Source organism: Alternaria rosae (genome assembly GCF_020736505.1).
Source record: "Alternaria rosae strain MPI-PUGE-AT-0040 chromosome Unknown BKA58scaffold_9, whole genome shotgun sequence".
NCBI classification, from domain to species: Eukaryota; Fungi; Ascomycota; class Dothideomycetes; order Pleosporales; family Pleosporaceae; genus Alternaria; species Alternaria rosae.
In genome coordinates this window covers 1,005,460-1,018,592 of record NW_025763578.1, presented here as the reverse complement: position 1 = coordinate 1,018,592, position 13,133 = coordinate 1,005,460, and the positions used below count along the sequence as shown (strand labels likewise).

The 13,133-nt window shown below is 52.3% G+C and overlaps 5 protein-coding genes across 5 annotated transcripts; 3 read left to right on the top strand and 2 right to left on the bottom strand.

Annotated features, from left to right (window-relative positions):
• Positions 1-1,941: 1,941 nt before the first annotated feature.
• Positions 1,942-3,192, top strand: BKA58DRAFT_443138 (uncharacterized protein; the record flags this gene model as incomplete). The annotated part of the gene is made up of 1 exon (XM_046173957.1): positions 1,942-3,192. The coding sequence occupies one exon, from the start codon at positions 1,942-1,944 to the stop codon at positions 3,190-3,192; it is 1,251 nt and encodes a 416-aa protein (XP_046022029.1).
• A 556-nt stretch (positions 3,193-3,748) lies between these two features.
• Positions 3,749-5,724, top strand: BKA58DRAFT_391361 (cytochrome P450). Its single transcript, XM_046170909.1, has one exon. It carries the CDS (start codon positions 4,064-4,066, stop codon positions 5,681-5,683), a length of 1,620 nt encoding a protein of 539 aa, XP_046022028.1. The 5' UTR covers positions 3,749-4,063; the 3' UTR covers positions 5,684-5,724.
• BKA58DRAFT_391360 (PLC-like phosphodiesterase) lies at positions 5,725-7,252 on the bottom strand. The gene has a single exon (XM_046170908.1). It carries the CDS (start codon positions 7,038-7,040, stop codon positions 5,961-5,963), a length of 1,080 nt encoding a protein of 359 aa, XP_046022027.1. The 5' UTR covers positions 7,041-7,252; the 3' UTR covers positions 5,725-5,960.
• A 503-nt stretch (positions 7,253-7,755) lies between these two features.
• Positions 7,756-8,967, top strand: BKA58DRAFT_238875 (uncharacterized protein). The gene has a single exon (XM_046166630.1). The coding sequence runs from the start codon at positions 8,184-8,186 to the stop codon at positions 8,781-8,783; it is 600 nt and encodes a 199-aa protein (XP_046022026.1). The 5' UTR covers positions 7,756-8,183; the 3' UTR covers positions 8,784-8,967.
• On the bottom strand, positions 8,905-13,003 carry BKA58DRAFT_462643 (P-loop containing nucleoside triphosphate hydrolase protein). Its single transcript, XM_046174855.1, has 3 exons — positions 12,744-13,003; positions 12,095-12,629; positions 8,905-12,045 (listed from the first exon to the last, which is right to left on the bottom strand). The coding sequence occupies exons 1-3, from the start codon at positions 12,874-12,876 to the stop codon at positions 9,027-9,029; spliced, it is 3,687 nt and encodes a 1,228-aa protein (XP_046022025.1). The 5' UTR covers positions 12,877-13,003; the 3' UTR covers positions 8,905-9,026.
• Between the last annotated feature and the right edge of the window lie 130 nt (positions 13,004-13,133).

The following is a 13,133-nucleotide window of genomic DNA, read 5'->3' as shown; positions in this document are numbered from 1 at the left end:
CTTGGCCGTGGACGGCAGCCGATCCACGATGCCTCGGAGCGATACTGGATGCTAAATGTGCCAATTGGTCAGGACAAGAGACTAGTGGACAAAAGGGCCAGCTCGTATCAGCATAGAAGGTTCAGCGGAGCGAATTGGCGTGCAATGGCGAAAAGTCGCGTCTGTGGAAGCAGTACCGTCGATGGCCGGCATCAGTGCGTTGCTAAAGGCAGCAAGGCAGAGTAAGCGCAGCAGACGCGGACACCAAAGTCATGCAAAAGCAGCGCCGGTGGAGCCATGTACATGCATGGGTAGTCTGCCGGACGGCCATGCTAAGTGTTGTCAAGTTGATGCGTTGGCTCGACAGCTGCCAGCGCCTTTGAGCATGCAATCTGGAACGGGATGCGGAGGATCAGACAGTGCATGACACCAGTGGCGGGGATTGTTTGCACGCAATTGTAGGAGACAGATTGCGCGCGCCGACATGCAGCGCAATGGGAGGACGGCATTCCCTGGAATTTTGTCATGGTCACGGCCATGGAAGGTCGTGGAGGAATATTCGGGTCCTAGCAGTAGCCCCGCCTGCTCTTGCCCCTCGTTGGGTCGGTGCGTCATCCTTGCGAGCAGCCATCGCGACAGGCCCTTTCACCGGCAATTGGCCATGGACGCGAATACCACGCCCGACTGCAGGACATACTTGGCCTTTGATGCCTGAAGCCGATGTCTAATCCCTGCACTGCGTAACCACGCACGACACCTCACACACACCCGTACACGTTCCAATGGCACGTCAACCATAAAGTAAGAGCATATCTAGTGGCGGTGAAGGATTCTGTCTAGCTCCAGCCCATGACATGTGACCGGCTCGGTATGCGCCTAACGCCCTTGCATATACCGTCCAGCGATCTTTGGTGTGGCGACTGCCACTACGCGACCGTTTTGGGTAAGCTACGACTTCCAAGAGCCCGCTTCATCATCGCGAAAGCCCATTTGATGACTACAGCCCAGAACCGATGACAACTACGCGGAGCACCATCCAGAGGTCACAGTCAGCTTGTGCTCATACGAACCGCTGCATTGGCACCTCAATGGCGTTTTACGAACCGATCCGGTATCACGACTGTCAAAGACAGCCATGTGAGCTGCGCGTGGTCGCTACTCGAAGTCACTGTCGTACAAGGTTCCCGCTATCTGGCTCAGCCACGGGCGCAGTTCTCGCCAATGGAGCATTGTGTCAGTCTTCCGAGCCACTCATATGCAGGAACTATGCGCCGAACCCGGTATGCAATGTCGGTAACACTACACTATTAGCACAGATGCGCAACCAGGACGGTCTCCAGAAGCGCGACCCGCTGTTTGGGCTTCGTTAGGCACAACGTTCGGGTGGCTAGCTTACAGTATGACACCTCGGCCATTATATCCACGCGTATGGGCTGATGCTCGTCTATGCTCGCTGGTTACAGATAAGGTCACTTTGACAGCGGGAGCCACTCAAAGTTGGTTGCAGTGGTGGACGCTGACATAGTCCAATATAGTCTCGAAGTTAGGGTCTTCCACATCCATATTCGCCATTTTGCTGCACTCGCATTCACTCGAGTCGAACCAGATCACACTGAAGAGGAGTTGAGCTAACAGTGTGAATCTGTTTTATCAAAAACTATTTTCGGCGAAGAGGTAGTGCTTGCGAACAGCGCCATGCATTTGCTGTCTGTGGTCGCATTCACAATGAGGTCTTTTGTAACCCGCTAAGTATATCAGGCATTTATTTCATGTTCCCTATTCATCGCCTCTCATAACTTCAACCGACTTCAACACCTGCACTAAGAATCAATTTTTCTCAATACCATCGCGATATACACCGAAAACTCGACTACGAAGAAGCTCCCAAACGAACTGCTCACCAAGGTCGCGTCCGATCTAGATCACAACAGTCTGCGCGCGCTAGCGTTGGTGTCTAAAAAGATGGAGCCCATTGCTCAAGATCAACTCTGGCGCGCCATCTGTGTCCCCGATCGGATTCTACCTGATGAGCCCAGCGGCATTGCAGCTTTAGCACACATTCTGGTCCAAAAGCCAGGTTTAGGAAAGATCATACGTAGTCTTGAACTACATCCCGAAGATCGTATGGTTCTTGTCGACCCATCGCTGTTATCTCCTCAAGGGCCTTTCATGCCTCACTCTTTACAGGTACAAGTCGACGAATGCGCCTCGGTCAAGTTCATCTTAGAGCAGACGTCTGAGCTAGAGGTGTTGAAGCTTGAGGTATTGGCCGAAGCGCAATCGTACCGCCACGACCACGATCATGAACGCTATACGGATGCAATAAGCCCATTTGAGCTGATCTTTGGTACTCAAAGCAATGAACCGCCTAAAGGACTGGAAAAGCTCCAAGAGCTGCACTTCAACGCAAAAGTCTTTGAGTGGTCCTGGTGTGAGTTACCGTCGCTTAAGGTTCTGCGCCTCGGTCGCGGTTGCAGTCTCGAAGACACCAAAGTCCCGGATAACCTTACATCCTCTGTTGATACACTTATATGGGACATGTGTACTTCTCAACTTTCATCTGAAGAGCCCGAGAAGACGAGCCATTTCCTTTCGCGCTTCTCGTCCCTCAGAGAATTGCAAATTTGGCTCTCTAACACTGTAGTCAAGCAAGCCGACCGGGATAGCCCACAGGAATACGGAGCGGTGGTCAAAGGCGACATGTACGACCAATCTATGTTGGACACTCGCGTAGACGAACCAATTCATTATTTTTTCGAGGAGCAGCTTTCGGGCCTAATGAACACACTAGAGAGCTTGGCCTTGCACATATCAGACAAGGACTGTGAGGATCAACGCTATGTTGGAGTACTCGATCATTCAAATTACAGCAGTTTTACTAAGCTACGTCATCTCGAACTGCCCCACTTCTTGCTAACAGGCAGCATAGTAGAGCAGCGGATTGAAGAGGCAGGCAATATACTGCCTAGCACTTTAGAAGAACTGGTCATCACTCGTCTCAATGAGGACGAAGACAGCATCTGGCACATAATGGATGGCATTTCTTTCGCACGACATCACCACGGTGGTTTTCCCAAACTGCGAAAGGTCACGCTTGATATGGCGGGCAGTCCAATTAATAAAAAGTTGGCCGGAAGCAGCATTAGCCGTCTACAAAAGCTCGATATCGAGGTGGAGGCTTGGGTGCCGGATTGGTTGTCAGAATCGTACTGATCGTCAGAATCGTACTCAGACTCGCACTACTTAGATGCGTACTTGCGACATGGCGGGTCATCATAATCATGAAAACTACCATCATGTGGAAGAAGCAAAGTTCCCAGCCAGTGCAACCAACCAAGCGTATACGTGGGTGCTTAAAGTAGCAACTTTCATCCAACAACAGTGATGTATACGCCTGGGTATCACTTCATTTACAACGCGTCAAGAATAGACATGTTCGTATACAGCTACATTCATATTTGTCTACGCTGATAGCGCAGAGATATCAACGCTACGTGAATGAACTTCATCTATGTGACTCGTGTAAATGGATTTCGCAGAGCGATATGAAGATCTGAGCACTTTTTACAGCTTGTGATCAGCAGCTTTTTCTACTCAGCTCAATATAGTCTCGAGGTCAGGGCCTTTGGATACGAAATATGTCAGCAACAACTCTGGCTATGCCGAGAGACCCGTGTATGTCTTCTCCAAAGTGGGGCGGGATTCTCCACAACACGCTAACGCGGGTAAATTACCCCGAGCTCCAAGTCGGCGTCATTGCTGTCTTTCACAACAGCCACAATGACTTTCTAGTCGCTTCGATATATTCCCGAGCAGGCCTTATATCCATTCGTGCAATGGTACTTGAGCGGAGAGTGCAGGTAGTCGTAGCGCCCAGTTGGCACGGTGAACGACCGAATGACGCCCCGCATCCTCTTCCCGCCATGCATCGCGGAGCAACAATAGCGAGCAAATACAACTGCCGAGCGTCACGCTGGAATCTCTATGATCGGCTAACTCCGATATTGTAAACACATATGATCGTCTACATCCTCGACAAACCTCCAGAGTAGCAGTGTCTATTCACGCGTGCGACTTGGTTAACATGGCACTAGATTCCCTCCTTCACCTGCCGCCTTACCTATGGCTTTCAATAGTCCTCGCAGTACCCCTCGCAACGCTCCTTCACGATGTCTGGGTATGGCTCCGAATGCCCCCAGGACCCACGCCTCTCCCATTCCTTGGCAATAAGCTTCAGCTACCCAAGTCGAAGCCCTGGATCGAGTTCCAGAAATGGTCCAAGATATACGGTCCTATCTTTACGATATGGATTGGTCGCAAACCTACAGTCGTTATATCCGACCCAAATATCGCTGTTGAGCTGATGGAGAAGCGGAGCACAAAATACTCGTCGCGACCACGCATGGTAGTTATGGGTGAGATACTATGGGATAATGCTAGTATACTGGTACAGCCATATGGTAAAGAGTGGAGCGTGCGAAGGAAGTTGCTACACCAGGCCATGACTCCCAAGGCTCTGAGGCTATACAAGCCGGTTCAGACAGCAGAGGCATCACGATTGTGCTACCAGCTGCTCGAAAGCCCTGCGAATTGGGAGAAGCTCCTCGAGCGCTTCACTTCCAGTATCGTATTCTGTGTCGCATACGGACATCGCATCGACTCGCTCAACGCCAACGTCATCCACCAGCGCTTCAAGTTCATGCATGTCGCTGCGTCGCTCAACGTACCCGGAAAGTACCTCGCCGAGTCGTTCCCTATCCTCAAACATGTTCCAGATGCGCTGGCACCTTGGAAGGCCGACATCAAAGCACGTGGTCGCGAGGAGGCAGCCGCGAACATGGCTCTGGTAGATGTCGTGCGCTCAGATTTGGCGAGAGCAAAGGTCCAGGGTGACGATATCCCAGACTCGCTGTGCAAACTTCTTCTAGAGCTACGGGAGAAAGAGCACATTCCACTGTCGGATCGCAACTTCTCCTACATCCCAGCATCTCTATTCGGTGCTGGATCTGATACTACGGCATCGACTCTATGCACCGCCTTCCTGGCATTGGTCACACATCCCGAAAGCTTACAAGCTGCCCACCGTGAGTTGGACACTGTCGTTGGCGTACACCGCAGCCCTACATTCGAAGACGAAGCGAGCCTCCCATACATTCGCGCTCTCGTCAAAGAAGTTCTCCGCTGGCGTCCCGTCGCAGTCCTAGGTGGTACACCCCATGCATCCACAGAAGACGATCGTTACGAAGGCTACTACATCCCTTCCGGCACCACCGTTCTAGGAAACTCGTGGGCCATCAACCTAAATGAAGAGTACTATCCCAACCCACACCACTTCGACCCCACGCGCTTCCTCGACGCAGCGCTCGCCGAGCGCTCGAAGGCTCCCACATCACTTACGGGCAAGCCTCATCCAGCGAAATCAGGACACTCTTCGTTCGGATGGGGAAGGCGCATCTGTCCTGGCGCCAACCTCGCGGAGAACAGTCTGTACATTGCGCTGGCAAAGATTCTGTGGGCATTTGATGTCCAGCCAAAGGAAGGGGTCAAATACGATACCTTTGCATATACAGAAGGCTTCAACATCCGGCCGCAGAAGTTTGAGTGCGAGATTCGCGTCCGGAGCGAGGCGCATAAGCAAGTATTGATGGAAGATTTGAAGGATGCTGAGAATGTATTGGAGAAGTTCACGCCTTTCCAAGAATAGTCGACTATACAAAACTCAGGCATAGACGTGTTGAAGACCGTTTGTGTAACTAGGTTGATGAATCGTATTCAATCGTAAGATCATATCTATCTCTACTTAAACCACATATCCAGACGTAGCAAAGTGTGATAAGCGCCGCCTCAATCGTTCTGTCCCAGAACGATGTCAAAACCATGCCACCCAGTATAACCCATATCCGAGTCAAAGCTCAGGATCCAAAGACCAAAACGCCGTCGCCATGCAGGTAATCCAAGATGCCGTACTTCTAATCCCAACTTTACGCTCCGAACAGGACAGCAACACCGACCGCCAAGACGACAGCCAGTAGACTTCCACTCTCCTTAACACCAGCACCCGTGCTCTGCACCAGCGGCTCTGTACTCAGTTGCTTCCTCCCCTGCGCACCGGAGACACCATTCGCACGATCTACACTCGCAATCGCAGGTCCCACGTTGAAGAAATCTACCATGACAAAGCTCGCAGGCTTTCCATAAACAGTCGTGCATTCCTGCACCGCCTCACCCAAGCTGCCAAAGCCCGTTTCCGCATTCGTTACATTCGCATACGTCTCGTTGGGCGACTGAATACCAAACAACTGTGTCTCGTACAAGAAGTGGTTTTGCAGGAACATGCGACCGGATTCGAGGGCTGTGGAAGGGTTTCCAGCGACGGCTGAGGGACGAGACGGGTTGCAGGAGTAGTTCGAGGGGGAGATGTTTTCAAAGTCGTTTTCGAACACATAGGTGAACTGGTCCATAAGGTATGGAAATTCCGCTGAGGGCTCATCCAGGCTGGCGACGAAGGACATGAGGCGCGTGTTATTGCCGATGAGCGTGTCGAGCGTAGGCCATGTTTGTGGTACGGTGGTTTGGTCTGGCGGGCTGTAGGCGAGCTTGTCGAGGCCCGAGGAGGAGAAGACACCGCCGAGGTCGGAGGGCGAGGCGTTGTCCGAGTTTACGAGAATGAGCGTTACGACGTCGTTTGTGTTGGCGTCCATCCACGTTTTTATCTCGCCGAGCCAACTTTCTAGGGTGCCGGCGTCGAGCAGGTCGCAGCTGCTGTGGCAGAGGTGCCAGGCTGCGTTACCGCTGTCGTTGGATTTGTGGACTTGGCCTGTGAGGAGGCGCACGCCGGCGTCGAGTTGGATTGTTGTGTTGTAGTAGTGGTTTCCGGATGTGGAGAAGGATGTCTCTTTGTTGCGGAGGAAGGGTGAGTTGTGTGCGCCTAGGTAGGTGATATTGTTGTATGGCCGCGTGCATAGATCGGGCGAGTTATTGCAGGCATTTTGTGCAGAGGCGGGTGTATAGAGTAAGGGTATGAGAGCCGCAGCTTGGAGTAGTGTGCTTCTTGAGAACATGTTGTGTGAGTTGTGTGAGTTGTGTGAGTTGTGTGAGTTGTGTGTAGGATGGTCTCTTTCTTCGTACGATAGGCTTAGTAGCCGTTGGTCGTTACGGTCTTCAAACGGAAGTCGTAAGTCGTATACAGGGAAAGATCAAGCCGTCAATCAGATACTCCCAAACAATGTGAAAGAACAATATCGTTCAATGTAGAAAACCGTTGTAAAAAGCAAAATCAGTTACTCCAGAAGCATCAGACCCTGGGGTCGCATCTGCTATTATACCATTACGCAGCAGTCGTCTCAGCCTAGCCACCCAGACCCGTATACAGTAATCATTTGCAAACAGCTGGTAGCTGGGCCCCAAGAGAAAAAAAGTGGCGCGCTACCAACCATCAAACTGCCACAAACTGCCACAAAGAGTGGAGCCATGCGGAGCATTTTCACAAACGGCCTTCTCGTACTCTTTGCACAGCCCACGAAGCGACGCGGACAAACTGGTGCAAGAGTTTCAGGCCTCGTCACCCCCCGGCCAACCGAGAGCCGCCGCGACGCAGTCGAAACATGGGTTTGATGCATTAATTGGCGACATCGGGTTCTGGGAAGTCCGTTGCTGGCGGGACATGGCAGTGGCAGACGACCAAGACTGCCATGGGAAGGGCGTTACGCGTCCGCGCGCAGCATGGTGATGTCAGGTTGTCTGATTTTCGATGGACACGACGATCTATTGTTGGAGTGGCGGGATGCGGCTGGTGGCTTGGCACGTGCGTCCGGCTGCACTGGCTCCCGGTAGCGTCGATCTGTTAGCCCTGTCGCAGTATCGAGTGCCGCGGTGTTGATGATGATGGGAGACGCGATGATGAGCAGAGATGGGATTGAGATCTACATCTAATCAAAAGTAAATATGAAGCATATAGTAGCTTCGACGACTCTCTCGTCGGGGGACTGAGTACCGCAGCCTCGTCGCGACTCTGGCAGGAAACATCACACCGCTGCCCAACCAGCCACGTCGAAAAAAAATCCGTTGTCCGTCCAACCTCATCGACCGCCAATTCATCATCATCAACCCTCGTTAATCGTCATTATCCTCGAGATACCCACAAAATCTCTCCAGATTCCACGCGTCCACCTCCACAAACACCGCCAATCACCAACCGCCTCACCATGGTAACCCTCCGCGCTCCATCGTCCCTGCCGTCCACCGAACCGTCACCCTCGCTCGCACCACCCACTCTGTCATGGCTATCGGGTTCCTGGAATGTAACCCACTCCACGCTTCCCATGTGGAAGAAGTCGCGCAATGTGCGCATCACATACACGGCCATTCCCTCCACGCAGCCCGCGCAAATCGACGACGTCGTCACGTACCAATCCTTGGGCTCTGAGAAGATTAAGACTGTGCATGGTGTGGACAAGCCGTTTGATGTGCCAAACACAGCATCAACCCCAGATGCAGAGGGGAGTGAGGCTGTAGCAAATCTAGGATACAACTGGCGTGGCAAGGGATGGTTGGTGATTGCAACGAGCAAGTGGGAAATACTAGGCTATGGTGATGAGGAGGGCACAGGGAACGGTTGGGTCGTCACGTACTTCGCGAAGACACTGTTCACGCCTGCGGGCGTAGACTTCTATTCGCGGAATGGCAACCTGACGCCTCAGACGGTTGAGAGTATCAAGGCCGGACTTGCTGGGCTGGGTGGTGAGGTCGCAAAGTTGGCAGGCGAGGTATTTGAGGTGAAGATGGACGGAGACAGGAAGGACTGAGCATGGATATTTTTAGCGATTTGAACATTCAGCTGTATACCCCGGGCATGAGATGAGTTCCATCAAATTCTTGATACGAAAAGACACTCTAGCGCAGGACAGAAACCCCCTTGTTCTAAGGAGATGTTGCCACAACGTCTAATATCTCTCCACCTACCTGTGGTACCTAGGAGGATACATACTAACAAAAGTTAGCTAAAGATTTTTAAAAGTACTCGTCGCGGCTACTTTACCGTGAGGCGTTCAATCCAGAAGATCGAAACAGACAGTTGCAGCACTCACATGCGCTCGGCTCGTCTGGTGGTTGGGCTCTGGCTCAATATCGAGTTCCAGGAGCAGGTTTGTGTTCTTGGACACATGTCCTGCTTTCACTGGCGACATCTCAATAAGCCTGCCGTCCGAAGCGGAAATGCCAGTCTGAGGTGTCAATACCCTACGAGCGTGATATTCGGCCTCCTCTGCTTTCATCTTTGCAAAGGCTCGCGCGTCATCTTCCTGGACACCACCGCCATTAGCGTATTTATCCCACTGCTCGGTACTGCAGTCTGAAAATCCCGGAGTCGTCATGCGCGCAGTGGGTGTATCGGAGCGCACAGCACGTCTAGAGGTTGCAGGCAGCGTGTCTTCGAGCATTAAGCTTCGCGTGTTTGGCCGGGCTCCACGAAACGACGTCGCCCCGTTTGCTGGTTTCAGCGTTGACTTGACGCCTCCACTGCGACGCTCACACATGTGGCACTTGCAAGGATCGCAGCATTCCGCGACGCAAGGATGACCACAGGCCTCGACACGCTTGGAGCACTTCTGTGTGCAATTGATCATGTCGTGTGCGAAAGGGTGACATGGATACGGGCAGCGATGACCGCACGGCAACGAGCCTTCGCACTTGATGTCGCAGCCGCCTTTGATGAGTTCGAAGTCTTCGGGCACTTCGCACCATATCTTGCGTCCATGGGTCCGGCATTCGAGCGGAAACTGATAGCCCACGCGTCGCTCTTGACCTGTAGTCACTTTCGACTTCTTGTTCTTGAACATGATGTCAACCACAGAAGCCCATGTACCACTCTCGCAAGCTAGAAGCTCTGCGTTGCCGAAGATGTAGAAGCCACGCTTTGCTCGAGAAAGGGCAACACAGGCGCGATTCTCAGAGCTCAGGAAGCCAATGGAGTGCTTGTGGTTTGATCTCACCAAGGAAAGCAGGACGATGTCGTTCTCTTCGCCCTGGTAACTATCCACGGTGACAACCTGGATGCCGGGGTACATGCGCAGATTCGGGTGCGCCCTGATACCACGGAGGATCTCCTTGCGTTGGCCGTTGTAGAAGGTCAATATCGTAATCTTGGTAGCATCTACACCATTGAGAACTAAGTAGTCGAAGAACTGCACGATCATCTTTGCCTCTATTGAGTTCACTGCCGACATGTTGGCATCTCGGGACTCTTGCCACTCATGGCAGAAGAAGAAGCTATTGTTGCCGCCCATGCCCTCGACGGGGGGACGATTGTCGGGACCTTTAACGCTCTTGTGATCCTTGAGGGTATCCTGGTAGATGGGGTACAAGAGACGTCGGATCTCTGGTATCATACGTCGTTGTCGGGTAAGTGTCTCGAAAGCGACGTTGTTCCAGACTAGGCGCTCGAACAACGACAGGTTCAAGAAGTAGGGTTCGTCTTCGAATGCGCGCACTTGGGTGTGAGGTCGCAGCTGTTGATGATCACCGACCAAGATGAGGTGTTCCATGCTGGGAAAACAAGCTGCAGTAACAGGTGCCTCCAGTGTCTCGGCTGCTTCCTCGACGATACAGATGCGTGGCCGAAGAGCGCAAAGTAGAGCGCGGTACTTTGCTAGACCCGTCGTAGTGCAACCGATGATGCGTGCTTTGCTGAGAACACGTACGTCTTCCTCCCACATACCTACCTTACGTTGGAAGACTGCTTCTTGATAACCTCTGGCGATCTTGCGAATTTCGATATTGATCAGTCTCTTGGCCTCCCGTTTGAAGTAGTTGTAGATGCTACCGCGCTTATCAACTGGAATCATCGTCAAGTCGTCCGTTTTCCGCAAGATGTTCAAGATACCGGCAGTGGTCAACGACTCTCCAGCACCTTTGTAGTTGTCCCGTAGGAGTATCACTGGTCCACGCAGCGCTTCGATATCATCGTCGTCCTGAGCCACGGCTTCCGCCTCAAGTTCTTTCAATTGTTCGACTTCGAAGTCTTCTTCTTCGTATCCCCAGTCGAACTGCTCTGGCCCAATTGGTCGATCACACGGTTTGAGATACCTTCCCAGCCATTGCTCCATCAAGATTCCTGGAACATCGGTCGGTGAGCCCCCCATAGTGCACTGTGAATCCATTTCGAGTGATTCGGCCTGCTCCTTGGTAATCAACCCCAGACTTTGCAAGATTTTATGATCGAGCGGTCCTTTGTTAGCTTCCAGCGGCGCCAGTAACAGCTGACACTGACCGGTCAGCTTCCTCAGTGCGATAGTGGCTTGTACCTTCTGGCTGCCTGGCTGTTTTTGCTGGGGTAAATCCTGGCGGACTTCGAAGAGGGTTCGCTTCTTGATCTCCTTGTCCTTACTTCTGCCTCCCAGACGGATGTAATTGGGCTCGAACTGTGACGTATGTCGGAGCAACTGGTCGAGAGCGTGGTTTGTCTGTGCAGTGACGATGATAGGGGAATCATCCCTTCGCAGGTTGTCGCGGGCTATCTGCAGTGCCACAACAGACACAAAAGTCTTTCCCGTTCCTGGGGGGCCTTGTACAATGGCCAGCTCGCTTGTCAACATCCGCTTCAAAGCCTTGCTCTGAGAATTGTCCAGAGTGTGCGAAGACATGGTAGGCCAATCTTCCAATACGTTGACGTTCTCATATGCTGCGCTCTCCTCCATGCTTACGAGAGAGCTAAGATTGACGAAAGGGTTGTGCTTGATGTAACGTGGAGGCTCAACCTCCTGCTGGACTTGGACCAGATACTTCGACAGTGGGAATGGCTCTCTCATGAGATGCTGGAGGGCAAGTAGAGTATGTCTGCTCGCTTCGAAGAAGCTGCTCCGGCACTCTACCATAATCCACTTGCGCATAGGATCTATCTGTTGGTCTTCGGGACGCGCGAAGAAGAGGTCGATCTCAGGCGGGTTTTGCTCTAGGGCAGAGATAGGACGGGCTGCAACTATGGCGAGAACGCATTGGGTCTGAAAGGCATCGTCGGTAGGCGACAAGGCAACAAGGGTACCAGTTATCAGCCTCTTTGATTGCTCCCATCTGCATTTGTTAGTCAGTGCCAAGCATTAGAACGCATACCATGACTTACCGAACGTGCTTCTTGACTCGGCTGAGTGAGAAAGCAACACGCGTTGCGAGTCCTCGCGGAGAAAAGACGAGTGATGTGATGTAGACGGGGTCGTAGATCCCAATACTCTGGTCGCTGTATTCCGTCTCATCCTTGAAAGGCTCTGTGCGAATCTCGTTGATGATTTCGCGGAGTGATCGGACTGCGTCCTCTCGTAGGATCTCGTACTTGGTTCCAAGATATTCTTCTTCATCCTTGTATGCACCTTCTGGTTTGTGTGGTCGAAGGGTCTCGTCAACCTCGATGAGTGCCTCTTTGCCGTTCTTGATATCAGGTTGCGGACGTAGAATCTCTGAGGGGCTAGGAATCTCGGGCTTTTCTAGCCATGTCCCACCAGCGACATGCAGTTTAGCTAGCTCGAAGTACTCCCGTATATCGTTATTTGATCTGGGCGGTCCAGATCTAGGGATGTCATCGTGGGGGATGTAATTGGGTTCACAAGTGCTGGCCGGCATGCTACGAAACGGTTCTGTAAAGTTCGCGTTCAATTTTTCATCTAATGTAATTTTAGCGATATTCATTGTGGTTTCTGATAGAAGTGAAGAGGGGAGCTCTCTGGGGTTGACAGAAGAGGAACGTGGAGCTCGTGTTGCCGCGAAACAGGACTTACCTTCACGCTCCAATGTCTCAAGACTTGCACACGCATTCTTGTTTTGCGGTGCTTGCGGTCGCCTGTGAGAAGCCGTGCTGCCGGTTGCCCATTGGTTGGCTCGGTTTGACCTGCCACGAGCGCCTCGCGCCATGTTGATCGTGGTAGTTCGTGAATGAGTGGAATCAATACGTGTTTAGATATGGAGTCATAGACGATGGCTGAAGACGCAGGAGTGTTTTGTGTTAGGGCCCGCGACGTGACGCTCGCGCGGTGAGATGTAAACACGCAGTCACTGGTGAACGCGAGGAAGGTGCGGTCTAGCCACGGCAAACGAATCGCCCAGCCAATCAAGCAATGCTTCAAGATACACACGATTCGAGGCAAGCGTGATTGTGAGATGAGTGAGGG

Coding starts and splice junctions, on each gene's coding strand:
- BKA58DRAFT_391361 (XM_046170909.1), top strand. CDS start 4,064: ATGGCACTAGATTCCCTCCTTCACCTGCCGCCTTACCTATGGCTTTCA.
- BKA58DRAFT_391360 (XM_046170908.1), bottom strand. CDS start 7,040: ATGTTCTCAAGAAGCACACTACTCCAAGCTGCGGCTCTCATACCCTTA.
- BKA58DRAFT_238875 (XM_046166630.1), top strand. CDS start 8,184: ATGGTAACCCTCCGCGCTCCATCGTCCCTGCCGTCCACCGAACCGTCA.
- BKA58DRAFT_462643 (XM_046174855.1), bottom strand. CDS start 12,876: ATGGCGCGAGGCGCTCGTGGCAGGTCAAACCGAGCCAACCAATGGGCA. Junction 12,630..12,743: donor TGAGACATTGGAGCGTGAAG/GTAAGTCCTGTT, acceptor AAATTACATTAG/ATGAAAAATTGAACGCGAAC. Junction 12,046..12,094: donor CGAGTCAAGAAGCACGTTCG/GTAAGTCATGGT, acceptor TAACAAATGCAG/ATGGGAGCAATCAAAGAGGC.